We start from the raw sequence: 13,604 nt of genomic DNA, 5'->3' as shown, positions 1-13,604 counted from the left end.
CAACAGCTCTTCCCAGTTTAGCATCATTGGCAAACTTTCACTTTCACTATGCATTACTTGCAACTCTCAATCTGTATCTCTTGCTGTAGGTGCAGAAAAGTAGGAGGAAGCACTTGCTAGTAAGAGTTCAATGCAACTCATTACAAAAAAAGCCCTTTCTTGGCTAGCCACAGATGCCCTATACAGAAAATTACACAGGAGTAAACAGAACTTCTGGCAATACAGTTGCCATTCAGCCCATTCTGGGTGATTTTTCTGATAAAATAATTGTGGTTTCTATTATTGCAGCTGAGAAAGGTTAGAAGAGTCTAGAGAAATACACTTGATTCCTGTTTTCAGAATATCTATGGACTGTACAGCCTGAAAGATACCACCTTAATCTGCAGTCTCCCCCTGATCTATAAGTCTGCCATTATCTGGGTAATGTTTCACAGAAAAGACCTGTTGTTTCTGGATAAACACAGTGTACCAATAATAATTTTCCATTTCAGAATGTCTGAAAATTAGTATATTTTACTTCTGAAGTAAAATATTTTACTTCTGGGTTTCTGACTTTTTTTTTTTTCACTAAAGCATTTCAATTTCTGGTTGCTGTTTGCTGTTACAGCCTAAAACCACGTAATATGGAAATTGCTTTGGTTATCTGTTCCAACATGTGAAAGAGGTTTTGTATGTGATTACCATAAATGATTTTAAACCAAATATTATTAGAAGAACAAATCAAGTCTAATTTTCAGTGTATTGTCATAAAAATTCATATTTATTTTGCATTTTGAGTGTTTGTATTGAAAATAAAATCACATCTTTATCACTCCTCCTTACAATTCCAAGAGCTGTATAAATGAAATAGAGGGTGAAGGAGACTGTGCAGCCCCAGGATCACAGAGGGAAATATCACTGTTTTTGATTTCCATTAACCTTACACTGTAACTATCTCTGGCTACTGGAAAGGAATCCTAGAGTAGGCAGCACCTTGGTCTGACTCACTGCAGGCTCTCTCACATTTATACCAAGTCACTGCTGAAGAAGAGGAGCACTGAGGAAAAGTAACTGCTCTGACTTTCCTGTTCCTTTTATATGGTCCATTTCTGAGAACTGCAGGCATTTCTTCTAAATTAATGAGTCTGTTTTGCATCCTTTCCTTTGAGCTGGATTTACTTTGTGTCCTCTTCATCCTGTCTGATACTTGAGTACAATAACTACACCATACTGGTTCAGCTTAGTGCATTTGAACGCCAAAGTTTTAAATAATATCTGACTTTTAATTGTGACTTGGATCATTCAGGTAGACGTTTACAGGATTCTTATTTTCACGTCTTTTCTTCAACATCTGGTGTGTCATCATGGTTCCAAATTCTGTAATGATTCAGAAAGCTGTCTGTTCACTAAGGTATGTTAGGGGCTTCTTTAAAGAGTAAGAATTTTATTTATAATTCACAATGCAGAGCTACAAATTACTTTGTTTAGGAACCACTACATTATTAATTGTAAACCAATTGTGAGAAATTACTCTTATCTAAGAGAAAGAAATTGATTTGTTGTACACTTATGTTCCTGATACTAAAAGAGAATATGGGTATTTGGCAGTAAATGTCATGTCATTTAATTTACAGGAATTCCAGCATTTGAAACATAATGAAGAAAGAAATATGGACACACATTTTAGTTAAGGTCTCTAATTAAATTCTCATCTTGAGTGAGAAATCTCTTCAGATGTTTTTAACTTCTTTACATCCATCTCATCATTAAATTATCTTTTGAGGAGAACCTCAGTAGAGAACAATAATTCCATTTCACAGAAAATGTCAAGATTGTGACATTTATATTTGTTTTAAGCTGAAATGAAAATCAAGCATTCTGAAATTCTGTGCAGAAGTAAATAATGTTTCATGTCTGGGCTTTCAGAAATGTTTGTAAAGTACTGAAATGGTCTGCCTCAAATACAGTAAAATTATTCTTACTGAAAATGTTGACAACTAAACCTTTTTTTGAACCTAGATATGTTCAAAAGTAGCCATTTCATTTAATTTCATTTGGGTTGATATTTAGGGGGATGACTGTCTTATAAACAAACCAAGCTACTCATAAAATCCTTGGCTCCAAGAGCTGTGCAAGCTCCAGCCCCTCAGTGAGGACCCAAAGTTATTGGCAGGACTCACACAGCACATCATGAAACTCTGAAACTCTATGGACTTGGATGTGTGGATTATGTTCCAGTTCCAGCATTAGAATTTTGTGGGGCTGGATGGATAAGCAAGAGAAGACAATTTAAAAGAGACTTGATCCTAAATGTGAGGGTACCCTGATCCTCATGCTCTCTCCATACTGCTACACTCTGCTATGAGAGAGTAGTCAAGTGCTTAGAAGTGGAGTACTGGAGTGAGAAGTATCATTTAAAGCAGTTAGGGACATCTGCCTTCTTCCTGACTCCACTGGTGAATGGGAAAATACAGAAGCCTTCAAGTTCAATCTTGAACTTTCATCCTCTTTTGAAATGAAAGGCAAGAAAAATTAGTTTTATCCTTTGTGTGGTGACATTTTTAAAACAAAAAAAAAAAAATTAAATTAGGCCTGAAGTTTTACATTTCATTATTTCTCTTAGCTCTTTCCTTAGGGGCTGGCTGCAGAACAATCCTGACATACTAGTAGCATTTAGTGACAGTTTTTAGCCACTCATCTGTATTTGTGTGCAGTATGGATGTTTATCACACTGCATTTGTGATAGCCGTATGTTCTTGCTTTGAGGTTAATGACAGTGTCATTGACCATCACTTTATACTTTCAAGATGAACTTAAAAACAAACTAAATAGATATTCTTTTTTTTTGTCTTAGAAGCTTACTTGGAAAGCAAAATCTGAATGTTGCCTGAGTTTTCCAGAACAGCTGTCCCTGTTTGGTGGGCAGGATTACAGTACAGGTGAACCAAAAATATTTCTTGGATTGCCTCTCAGGACCTGCTCAAAGAATATATCTACTCAGTGCAGTCACTTGTACCAAGACTTCCGTGTTGCAGTCACGGAAGAGCTGCTCTTGCACTGCCAGAGCTGGTATGAGATATCCTGAAAAGTATCCATAGAAGTATTTTGGGAGAAGTAAACAGAACTGATGTGATGTTTCTGGAAGTAGCAAATCCCCATCTGCTTGTTTGTTTATTTGTTTGTTGTTTTGTTTGTTTATTTTAACAATATTTGAAGCTGTGTTTGAGGGGGAGGAGGGTTGAGACAGTGTCTCCTCACATAGTTTCTTTCAACAGTAGCTAAAGCCCAGCAATAAAGGCTGTTCTGTAACTGAGATACCAGAAATGTAAACAGACTTGAATGTCTGCCTTCAAGAAGAATTGCTGTATCCACAAAAACTTGAAGGAAACAGTTTAAAAAAGGGAAGCTGTGTTTCTCAGCAAATTGCCTCCTCCTTTTCCAGCACACCAGCAGGTTTTTTTAAACACACAAATAGAAAAAGTAGACTCTTTGGTCAGCAAATCAACACACCTAGCAGTAAACACAACTATTAACATAGTAAAATCAACTACTTCTTTTCCTTATTAGACTTGCAAAGGTGAGGAATATAGGGACATGGAGGCAATAAATAATTCTTCTAAGGCAGGATATTGTCCCAAGCAGTGCTCCCCTCCTTTCTGGGGTGTGGTTTGTTATGGACCTCAGAAAGGCCTGCAGAGATCAGTTCCTAGAGAAGATGGGATGAATGAAGTCCCCAGCCTCTGAAACACATACATTGACTGGAGTCTAGCTCATTTGCTGCACTAAAAGGTGTTCCAAGTTCTTGCTCAGATACTGTCAGGCAGGAGAGATGGCAGCCTGTCCAGATATTCTTCATCCTTTACCATTGCTTGAGAAGGCTGTTTCCTACACTTCAGAATGTTATTCTTGGTCTGTGTTGGGAAAAAAAAAAAACTAATTCAAACAATCCAGAGTCCTCCAGACAGAGAAAAAAGGCATTTGTGTTATCTCTCTCCCACCACATCTGAGAGTTTACCTGATCCAGGGATGTCCCTAACATTGCTTCTAGGAAAGAGGGAAAGGTTTGTACCTTGTAATGACTGACACTGAAATGAATGTAAAATGAGGGTACTGTCTTTCTACCAGCACAAATCCATTAGAGAAGAAAGCAGAAGAAACCTTCCTGTTCCAGGTGTGTACTTGCCAGAGCTGTGATTTACAAAATCAGAATTGAACTGATGGCTCTTAAGGGCTGAACCAGACCTAGGAGTTCCTGCAGCTGCTTCTGCAGCCTCCTTCTTACTACCAGTCTCATCTGAAATTTGGCTGATTGGTATCATACTAACACAAAATTCTTCAGAGGAGCTATTTCCTCAAGCAGAGTGAATTTTGTCACTTGATATTCTTCATGGCCTGTGTCTCCTCTCCTTGCTTTCCAGCGTTCACACAAAGCTTCCACAAATGCTGCTTCCCAGACAAAATAAGCAGCCTTTTTCTATATTTACCTGCTCCATCAAAGACTGTGGCTTCTGGAGTAGCTTGTAACACCATCAAGTAGCTTCAGTTACACAGCTCAAAGAGAAAGGATGCTGGACGTGACAGTACAAATTCATTGCTACCATCCTAAGAGCATCACCTGTGGGGGGAGAATCCTAGACAATTGCTGCTGTAAGGGTAGGCTTTGAGGTGAAAGAAACCAATGAATAATTATTGCCGCTGATGGCCGTGGCTGACAGCAGCACAACTGAAAGGGTGAGACAGGCAGCACATGCTAATAGGCTGGGGGAATCCTGTCTTGACAGTTTTCAGCCTGCTCCATTTCTTTCAGCAAATAAGAAGCAGCTGTTTGCTTCCAGCTCTCAGCAGACAAAGTAAACAGTCATGTTACAGAGGGTCACAGTGTGACTTCGTATGAGTAAACTGAATTACTCTGAGGCAATATGCATTCATCCAGCACAAGGACACCCAAGACAACCTGTGCTGAGGGTAGCTAGCAAATGCCACAGACTAAGAATGTCTCAACAGTAAATCACAGCAAAACAGGAAACACCAAGTGTAATTGAAAAGGTACAACAAAACACAGGGGTAAACATTTGAGCCGAAATAAAACTTCCTCTTCTTATTTAAACTTCCTATCCCTTTCCTTTAGCAAAAAGTATCTGCAAATTTTCTGAAATCACCAATTTTATTTTTCCCCCCCTCACTTCACGATGTCTACTTGCCATAGTAAAAAAATATCCAGGATCAGCCATTAAGATTCAATGTATTCCTGACTTTCCCAAGAAAGAGTGAGAGCACAGGTCAGAAATTCCTTCTGTCTACAATGTCTTGACTTTCAGATGCTGGCTAATAGGGTCCAACAGTTCTCTCTTATTAACATGTTTAATGACAGGCTGCTTGATTTGAAATTTACATTTTGATGAATACCAGCTGTAGGTTTTAAGGAATTTGAGCTCTTTAGCTTTTACATTGTGTGATAGCTTAGGTACAAAAGGCTTCTCATCCTGTACTACCTGAATTTATCTGCCAGAATGTATGTATTTTCCTGTATAGTTGCTGATACAGAATATTTAACTGGATTTTGATACCTAAAACTGTGCACTAATCATTTGTTACAGAAAGGCATGTTTTCCATTAATGAAGAAATAATGTTTAATTTTATACTGACGTGGTTTCAGGTTTAGGACTGAGATCTGTCCTGCCTAGCTTGTGACACTGAATTTCCTCAGCTGGAAACTCATCCTTAGCTCTCTGTTTAATTAAGGAAATTAAATGTGTGCCTTGAAAGAATGGTCATGTCAAATCATACTGAGAGGAATGCATGACTTCAATTTATACCAGAGCAGAACTAGGCAGAATCTGCTCTCCCTGTCACAATGAAAACTTGGAATGTGGCTTCAGTAGAAGCTGTGCAGCAGTTCAGTGCTCCACCAGCCCTGTATTAGTTTTATGTAGTTTTTCTTCTGTATTTTTTTTTCCTGAGATAGATTCATATTGGCTATTGATTTTTGGTTGTGGAAACTAGTGCTGTCGAAGTGAAGGGCTGTATCTGTTTCACTAAATGACCCAATGCCAGGGAATGCCCTTGGAATGGCAGCTCACTGCTGTGAGCAGTGGAAGTGCAGAGCAATCCCCAGCCTTGTTTGGGTCCTGGCAGGCTGGCTCCCTTCCAGACAGATCTGGGTTTGGTTCAGGAGTAGGCATAGCCCAGGGACTATTCCCAGCAGATGATTTGGATTCCTCTCTGCTGTGGAGGGCAAGGGAAAGTGTAGTAGTACTGATACGGGTCTCTTACCATTTGCCTCAGGGCCAGAGAGCAGTTGTGATCACATTTGAATAACCAGGATAGACAAAGCAAAAGTACTTACTCTGTATGATGAGTCCCTGGTGCTTTGGCAGTGCTGCACAAATCATCCAAGGTAAGCATGAATGGGATCCAAACCCTGCAGAAAGCAGTGGAGCCTTCTGTTGTTATTAACGATTTTTCAGTTAGACTGTAAATGAGCACTAAATGTTAAAAGGAGAAGTATTTGAAAAATGACATATGAGGACATATGTATCAATATACATTGTGGGTATACCTATATTTAAAGAAAGGACTGCAAAACAATTAATTTGACCGAAAAGTAAAATACAGCCCTTTCTGGTGAGTTACTGCTGGGCCTTTAATAACATACTGGTTTTTCGTATCTTGATATTTTTTCTTTAGACTTTATAAAATAGGCTAAGTATATGATTTCCTTAGAAAACTAATATTCTCTCAAAATATTTCAGTTTTGTACTTTAATCTGTCATATTAATAGAGCTAATACTGGCTCATTTTCTAATTTGGTGATAAAGCATTAGTTCAGCCTAAATATTACATATGAAATAACTATGATGCTTAGGATCATACATTTTAGGTTCAAGGAAAAAAAAGAGTTCTATAATAGGATATTTGGAAGTCATAGCTCAATTAAAAGGGTTTAAGTCAACCTTTTCACAAAAAAGTCCTATCATGTAGACTTTCAGTATATTGGTTTATTTTAAAAGTGACATAATGACTTAAAAATGGGAGGGGGGAAGCAAATACACTGATTTTCATCATTGCCATACTCTGATTTTTTTTTTTTAAATAAGTGCAATTCTGTCCATCCTGTGCCTTATGACTTTATCTTGAGTTTTAAACTCAGTCTCTTCCAAGAACATTAATAACGAGCAACTGTGGGTTTCATGAGATGCCTCTTTTGCATACTGTTCCTCTTGCCCTTTTCAAGTAATGCTGATGTAATTAATTGTGGATTTTTTTGGAATATGGAGCTTACTTGTAAGGAAATAACTGTTACACTTTGATTTGCCATCTTGTGATTAAAAGCACTGCACATGTGATTGCTCTGAGCAAGCACCTATGCTACAGCTGAGGGACAAATGATGGCCACAATCCAAATATGCATACATCCTTTTAATACATACATCCTCATTAACTGCAAGATTAGTCAGAGTAGGATATTAATGAGTCAGAGATATCTTTTTGGCAAAGTCAGTTTATATAATAGAAATAATACTATTCACTTTTTCAGACTCTAGATTTTCACTTCAAGCTTGTATTCCTCTTATAATCATGAACTTCCACCATGGTCCTACTAGCTCTGTAGCTAGTCTCTTGCAAATAGGCTTGGATGACTCTTCAAATAACATTTATTATCAGCTGAAAAGTCTTAAAGATGTCATTAATTTAAAACAAGTGATATTGAAGCATGGTAAATCATCCATCCATCTGGTAAGAACAGCAGAGCACAAGTTTGAACAAAAAGCTAAGATTCATCATGTTGGTGAAGATGTTCAAATGTAGGAAACATAAGGGTTTATTTTCCTGTCTACTAAAATATTTCTGATAGTTTCAGAAAGTTAATAAGGGATGAGAGAGCACTCTCATAATTGTATCTGCAAGGTCTGATGACAGCAGGAGCACATTGACATTAATGTGGAGAAAAGTCAAAACTTCTATGTCAGGCGACTAAGAAAACATTAAGGGAAAGTTAATTTCAGACCAATACTTGACAGATAAAGTAGAAATCAGTAGGAATTTTAAATAGAAATATTATGATAAAATGTCAGGAGATACCTTTGTTATGCTCAGGGATATTTTGTGTATTGTGGAGGCAGGACAGAGAGGGATACCCCTGCAGAAGATAAAGTCAGGACCTTCTAGCATTTTTAATAAAAAAGCAAATGCAAAGTGCTGCAGCTTGAAAAGTGTCACCTCGTACAATGATGTAGGGGTTAGGCTGTCTGGTGAGCAGCCCTGGGAAAAGGATGCTGGGGGCCCTGGGAGCTGGACAGGAGCTGGCAGTGAGCCTTGGCAGCAGAGACAGCCTCTAGGACTGTGTCAATCATTCCTCCACTCAGCACTCATTGTTAGACCATATCTGGGCACTGTGGCCAGTTTGTGCCTCCCAATGCACAAAGATGCTGATAACCTAGAGCAAGTTTACTCCAGCACTCACAGAATCACAGAATTGTTAGGGTTGGACTTGACCTTTGGACTTGACCCAGTCCAAACCCCTGCCTAGGCAGGGTCACTTATGACAGGTTACCCAGGAACATGTCCAGGTGGGTTTTGAATGTCTCCAGAGAAGGAGTCTCCACAAGCCCCCTGGGCAGCCTGTTCAGTGCTCTGCTGTTCTCAATGTAAATAAGTTCTTCTGAAGATGGAAGGTGAAATTTCTTGTGTTTTACTTTATGGCCACTGCTCCTTGTCCTGTCACTGAGCACCACCAAAAGGAGCCTGGCACCATCCTCTTGAAACCCACCATTGAGATATTTACATGTATTGATGAGATCCCCTCATCAGCTTTGTGACCCTCCTCTGGACCCTCAACAGTAGCTTGTCTGTCTTGTACTGAGGAGCCCAAACTGGAATAGTAGATGCCCAGGGCTGGAGCGTGGTCCAGTGAGCAGAGACTGAGGCAGGGGGAATTGGTCCAGTGTGGGACAGAGACAGTTTCATGGGCTGAAGTTTGCTGATGTATGCAATTCAACTTGTTCTATAGACTCACAGGAATCTGCTCCAATGAGGAGCTGAAGATGCCTATATATAGGAAATCAGTTAAAGTACCTTTATATAATCCAGATTATTTTGAAATAAAGTATAGGGTTCTTTCCCACCCCCAAGATCAGCTAAATAAGGCACTATGAAATATATTTTTTCTATATAGTTTTCTGTTCAGAAACTAAAGCGGCGCATTTCTTAGAATGAATACAGCAAATGGGGTAACAAATTTCTGTCTAGATAGCTGTACCCGAAGATATGTTGCACTAATATATTCCACTACTTATTTCTGCCAATTTAGTATGATATTCTATCTTAATAGTAGCTATCCACAATTCTTTGTAGTATTTCATTCTACAGATATGAAGAAGAAAAGGTTGGTTTTTTTCCAGGAGCCCTTCATGAATGCCCTGAAAAGATATCAGTGTACCTATGAAACAAAAGGCTTCTGCAACGAGCAATGCAAGAAGAATTCTTTCTACTTTCTCATTCTCAAATGAATTACATGTCAGGTCAATCAATAAATCTTTTTAATATCAAGAAAAATAAGGATCCCAGACACTTCCCCAAGAAGCTTTATGTAAAAAGTGGCACAATAATTATGTAGGTGGATTATGATCTATAGGCAAGTGTGCTGACTATTAACATCTAAAAGTGACATTTCCTTTTCAGACAAATTTAAAATGAGCTGCAAAGATGCATTTTGCAGTCAACTTGCTTGTACAAAAGCTAAATCAGGCATGCTGTTATAATTGTACCGTTATGCATTTTCCATCTCAGGCTTTCCATCTCAGCCTCTCCCAAGTCAGATATTGTGGGTAGGTCTGGCTTAATTTTTTCAAGGCAAAGCACATTTGCCTAAAAATCCTTTTTATGAAACACTGTCACTGAAACAATCCGATCAGATCTGGCAAAATATAATGATCAGGGGATGAGGGCAAGGGAGGAAGGGACAAAAATCAAACAAACATAGAAATGTTTTATCTGAAAATTTGAAAATTAACTTTCTGACTTTTCAAGACAGTTTTTTTTTGGACATGGAAATATTAAGAACAATTAATTGTTAGATAACTAAAAGCTAAACAAAAAAAAGGAAATACCTTTTCAATTATAGGAAATATTTTGATGTAAGCATGGATTTATAGTTTTCTTTTCATTAATTAAGTTCTTAATGTTGGTTCTTTCCAAATCAGATGGAATTTTTTTTTAGTTCAGGCATAAAAATGAAAAAATTGACAGAACAGTCAAACTTAGGCTGGAAAATCTTCAGTTTAAGTATCTATTACCTGGTGAAAAAATTATTTCTCCTTCCCCTTGAAAAATTTCCATGTGCTTGCGATTTGTAAGAATATATCATATCTTTGGGAAAGCTGAGGATGTTACTGGAAGTATGGATGAATGCTGTAATGTTGGTTTTCATAGCTAGTCTTTTGACCTCCGTTGGTTCTTGATGTCATTACGACAACCAAAATCAAGGAAAAACTCTTTCAGAGCTGTCATAGAAGGAAAATTTTAATTTTAGAGTGTTACAGGAGGACCTCTGCCCCAGGATCAGCCATAATACACCAGCCCTGCAGCTAAGGCCAAGCCTCAGAGAGAGTGCAAAGAGTTTGGAAGACTGAAATGGAGAAAGCACTGAATTCAGCTTTATCTTCTATGAATTAAACCTGACTATGGCAAGGAAAGAATATGCATGTATGTTCAACACACTCACACACACACACAAAAAAAAAAAAACAAAAATGCAAAACTAAAACTAACAAAGAAACAAAACCAAACACAAACCAACCAAAAGAACCAAAATAAACAAATAAATAAATAAATAAATAAATAAATAAGAGGAGAGATAAATCCTTTAAAAAATGCATAGCCTTGTCAGTGCAGCATTTCATCAGCCCTGTCACACTGGAGTGGAGTGGGGATAGCTAGGGATACAGGTGTTGCAGTGGGGTCCCTCCTACTATCCCCATCCATCTTGTCTTCCAGCTCTGAACATGTCCTGGCCCCTGAACTCCCGTGGGGAGCACCACTAGGGCACAGCCCATGACTTGAGCTCTGTTTCTTGTGGAGCACTGGGCTGGCAAAGCCAGGCAAGCCCAGAGGCAGCTGCGGACACTTTGCTGTGAGCTGCTCTGCTTTGCCTGCATGTACAATCAGTCCGAGGGGGAAGAAGATAAGGGCTTTGTTTTGCCCTTCTCCTTGAACAAACGCGTGTGCATTGTAAAAAGCTTTGGAACTCCCACAGCATCAGACCTCCTCTTGATGTCTTGAAGGAATTTAACTAAAAGGCTCTGACATGAAAACCTGGCACTTTATAGAAAATGAAAACTGATGGCTGGAGAGCCCCGAGGCTGGTAAACAGAGGTCACAGGGAGGATCTGCTGGGAGGAATATTGCTGCTGTGGTTTAATCTCAAAAGCCAGTTTGTTTCCTGTAGTAGGTGGTAAAAGAAAAGGATGAAATCACCTTGTATCTGTTGCTAGTAACATCTAATGCAATGATGAAAGGCATTGCATTGATGGAAGCGAAGTAGAATCCAAGAAACTAAACCTGCAAAAATCACTGATTTAAACCTTTCACATTTATCACTGGACTTGTGATTTAGTGATTAATTTGATAAATTTAATAAATTCACTTGGTCTCTCTGTGTTAGTTTCGTTTTCATCTATTTACATGCAAAAGCCACTAGTTTAAAAGGAAGCTGACAATCATTTTTTTCTGCTTCCGTCAGGTGCTGAAACTAATCTGAACTTGAGGAGCAGGGAAGATCCAAATACATCAGATCCTGGATCAGAAACACAGGATAAAAATGCAAATAACCATGGAACTCAGGCCTCTAATCCATTGTCCAGTTCTGTGACTGCTGAAAATGGAAATTCATTATCAAATGGTAAGTAGTTTTAATACCAAAGTCTTCTAAAATAAAATTGCTGGAGTGTTTCTTTGAATGAACTTTGCAAGATATAGTCAGGCTGGAGTCTTCTCAGTTGTGAAATACCTGTTTCTGGAATTACCTTTGTTAGTGTAAACTGATAACCCCCCCTCCAATAAAAGCTGAATGTAAAGAAAACAGCCTTTGTTGAGAAATTTGTAGTTACTTCAGCTCCAAGTCTATAAGCAGCCTAAGGTATGGAGGACTGAGATTTGAGATTCTGATCCTATAATCAATACAAATGGGACAGAAAATAGAAAATCAAGATCTCCGTTTGCTGTAGGTGCCTTACTAGTGAATGAAATATTGTTTATCATTGCAATACAAAATAGTACAAGAGCAGTGACGGAATATCTTTCAAGATTCTAAAAGCATTAATCCTAAAGCAGTAACACTTCTCTGAGTTCAGATTTTTAATAGAAGTTGTTTTTTCATTTTGTATAATGAATATAATTGCTCTTATTTTTTACTTTATTGTTGATAGAAGGAGTAGCACCATTCTACAGCTCTGTGCTATCAGTGATAGCACGCTTCACCACAGATCTTCCACACTTAGCAAGAGTGCTTAATCTGAAAGAAAGAGCCTTTTGCCAGATACACAAAGTAATCAGAAAGCCTGAAATAACCTTTGCATTGCAATGCTGAAAGTTGTGATCCTGCATCACCCAAAACAGTGCCACATATAATTGCAGCAATAATGTATAGCAAATTTAATTTTGCCAAAAAAACATATGCCAAATTCAACTTTCCTTTGGTAGCTTGAGAATAGTTGCAGGAAAGCCCAATCCAGGTGATGTAGTTTATACTCCACACTGGACCCCTGATTAACTTAGGTTCTTGTCACTTTGTCTGAATTAAACAAGGTGTTACTCAATGCACAACTGTGGTATCCTAATATTTACTTGGGTGCACATAAAAGAGATGTACGCTCTTAGTACGTAATCAACTACTCCATTTGTCTTTCCAAACTCCACCAAGCCTCTGCTCACCATGTCTGTGACAATGTGCTGTTGCTGTACATGGAAACTTTACTTATTTGATAAGGCAAATTATCAAAGTGCTTTTTACAGGCATAAACAGAAAATCATTGATAACTTGATTCTCAGCTCAAGACTGTCCTGGGCAGTCGATTCTAAAGTGTATTAACATAGTACAAAATCAATATGTTTTTTAGAACTTGCTGCTTGACCTAGGAATGTATTTTTATTCATTTGTGGTGGTCTAGAATTATGAAAATATTTAACATTCTATCTTTTACTTGAATTAAATGAATAACACCTGCTTTTAGAAAGTACTTTGCATTAAATTTGGATAATTTTTTTATTACTTTATTTGAGATGTATCCAGACTGAATCCATGTAAACAAATCATTAGTTCAGGAAATAATTTCAAAAAAGGGGGTTTTGCAATCACAAAAACAGTTGTTTTTTTTTAGAGGGAAATTTATTTCAAGCATTTCATTCAACCAAAAACATATGATCTTCCAAAAGGAGAGTTTTTAGTTGAAGTACAGAGAATTTAATATAGATAAGTAAGCAATAGCGGTAACTGGCATATAATTTACAAGACTAGCAGTATACTAGAGACCTTTTGTCCTGTACATATCTAATATATCATTTCCCAGCTTCAAAATGTGATAATCCCACCCCAAAACAGCACGTAGTTCCAATTACTGAGAGAATA

At 37.9% G+C, this 13,604-nt stretch overlaps 1 protein-coding gene across 1 annotated transcript in view; it reads left to right on the top strand.

Annotated features, from left to right (window-relative positions):
• The window catches only part of MYO16 (myosin XVI), a 258,913-nt gene that overhangs the window by 229,351 nt on the left and 15,958 nt on the right, over positions 1-13,604 (top strand). Inside the window, exon 33 of the mRNA XM_062515094.1 lies at positions 11,721-11,879. Within this exon, the coding sequence (XP_062371078.1) occupies positions 11,721-11,879 (159 nt within the window). The remainder of the gene's footprint in view (positions 1-11,720; positions 11,880-13,604) is intronic.

This window comes from Cinclus cinclus, chromosome 2 (genome assembly GCF_963662255.1).
Source record: "Cinclus cinclus chromosome 2, bCinCin1.1, whole genome shotgun sequence".
Classification (NCBI taxonomy): domain Eukaryota; kingdom Metazoa; phylum Chordata; class Aves; order Passeriformes; family Cinclidae; genus Cinclus; species Cinclus cinclus.
The sequence above is the reverse complement of the archived record's forward strand: the minus strand, read 5'-3'. Positions and strand labels throughout refer to the sequence as shown.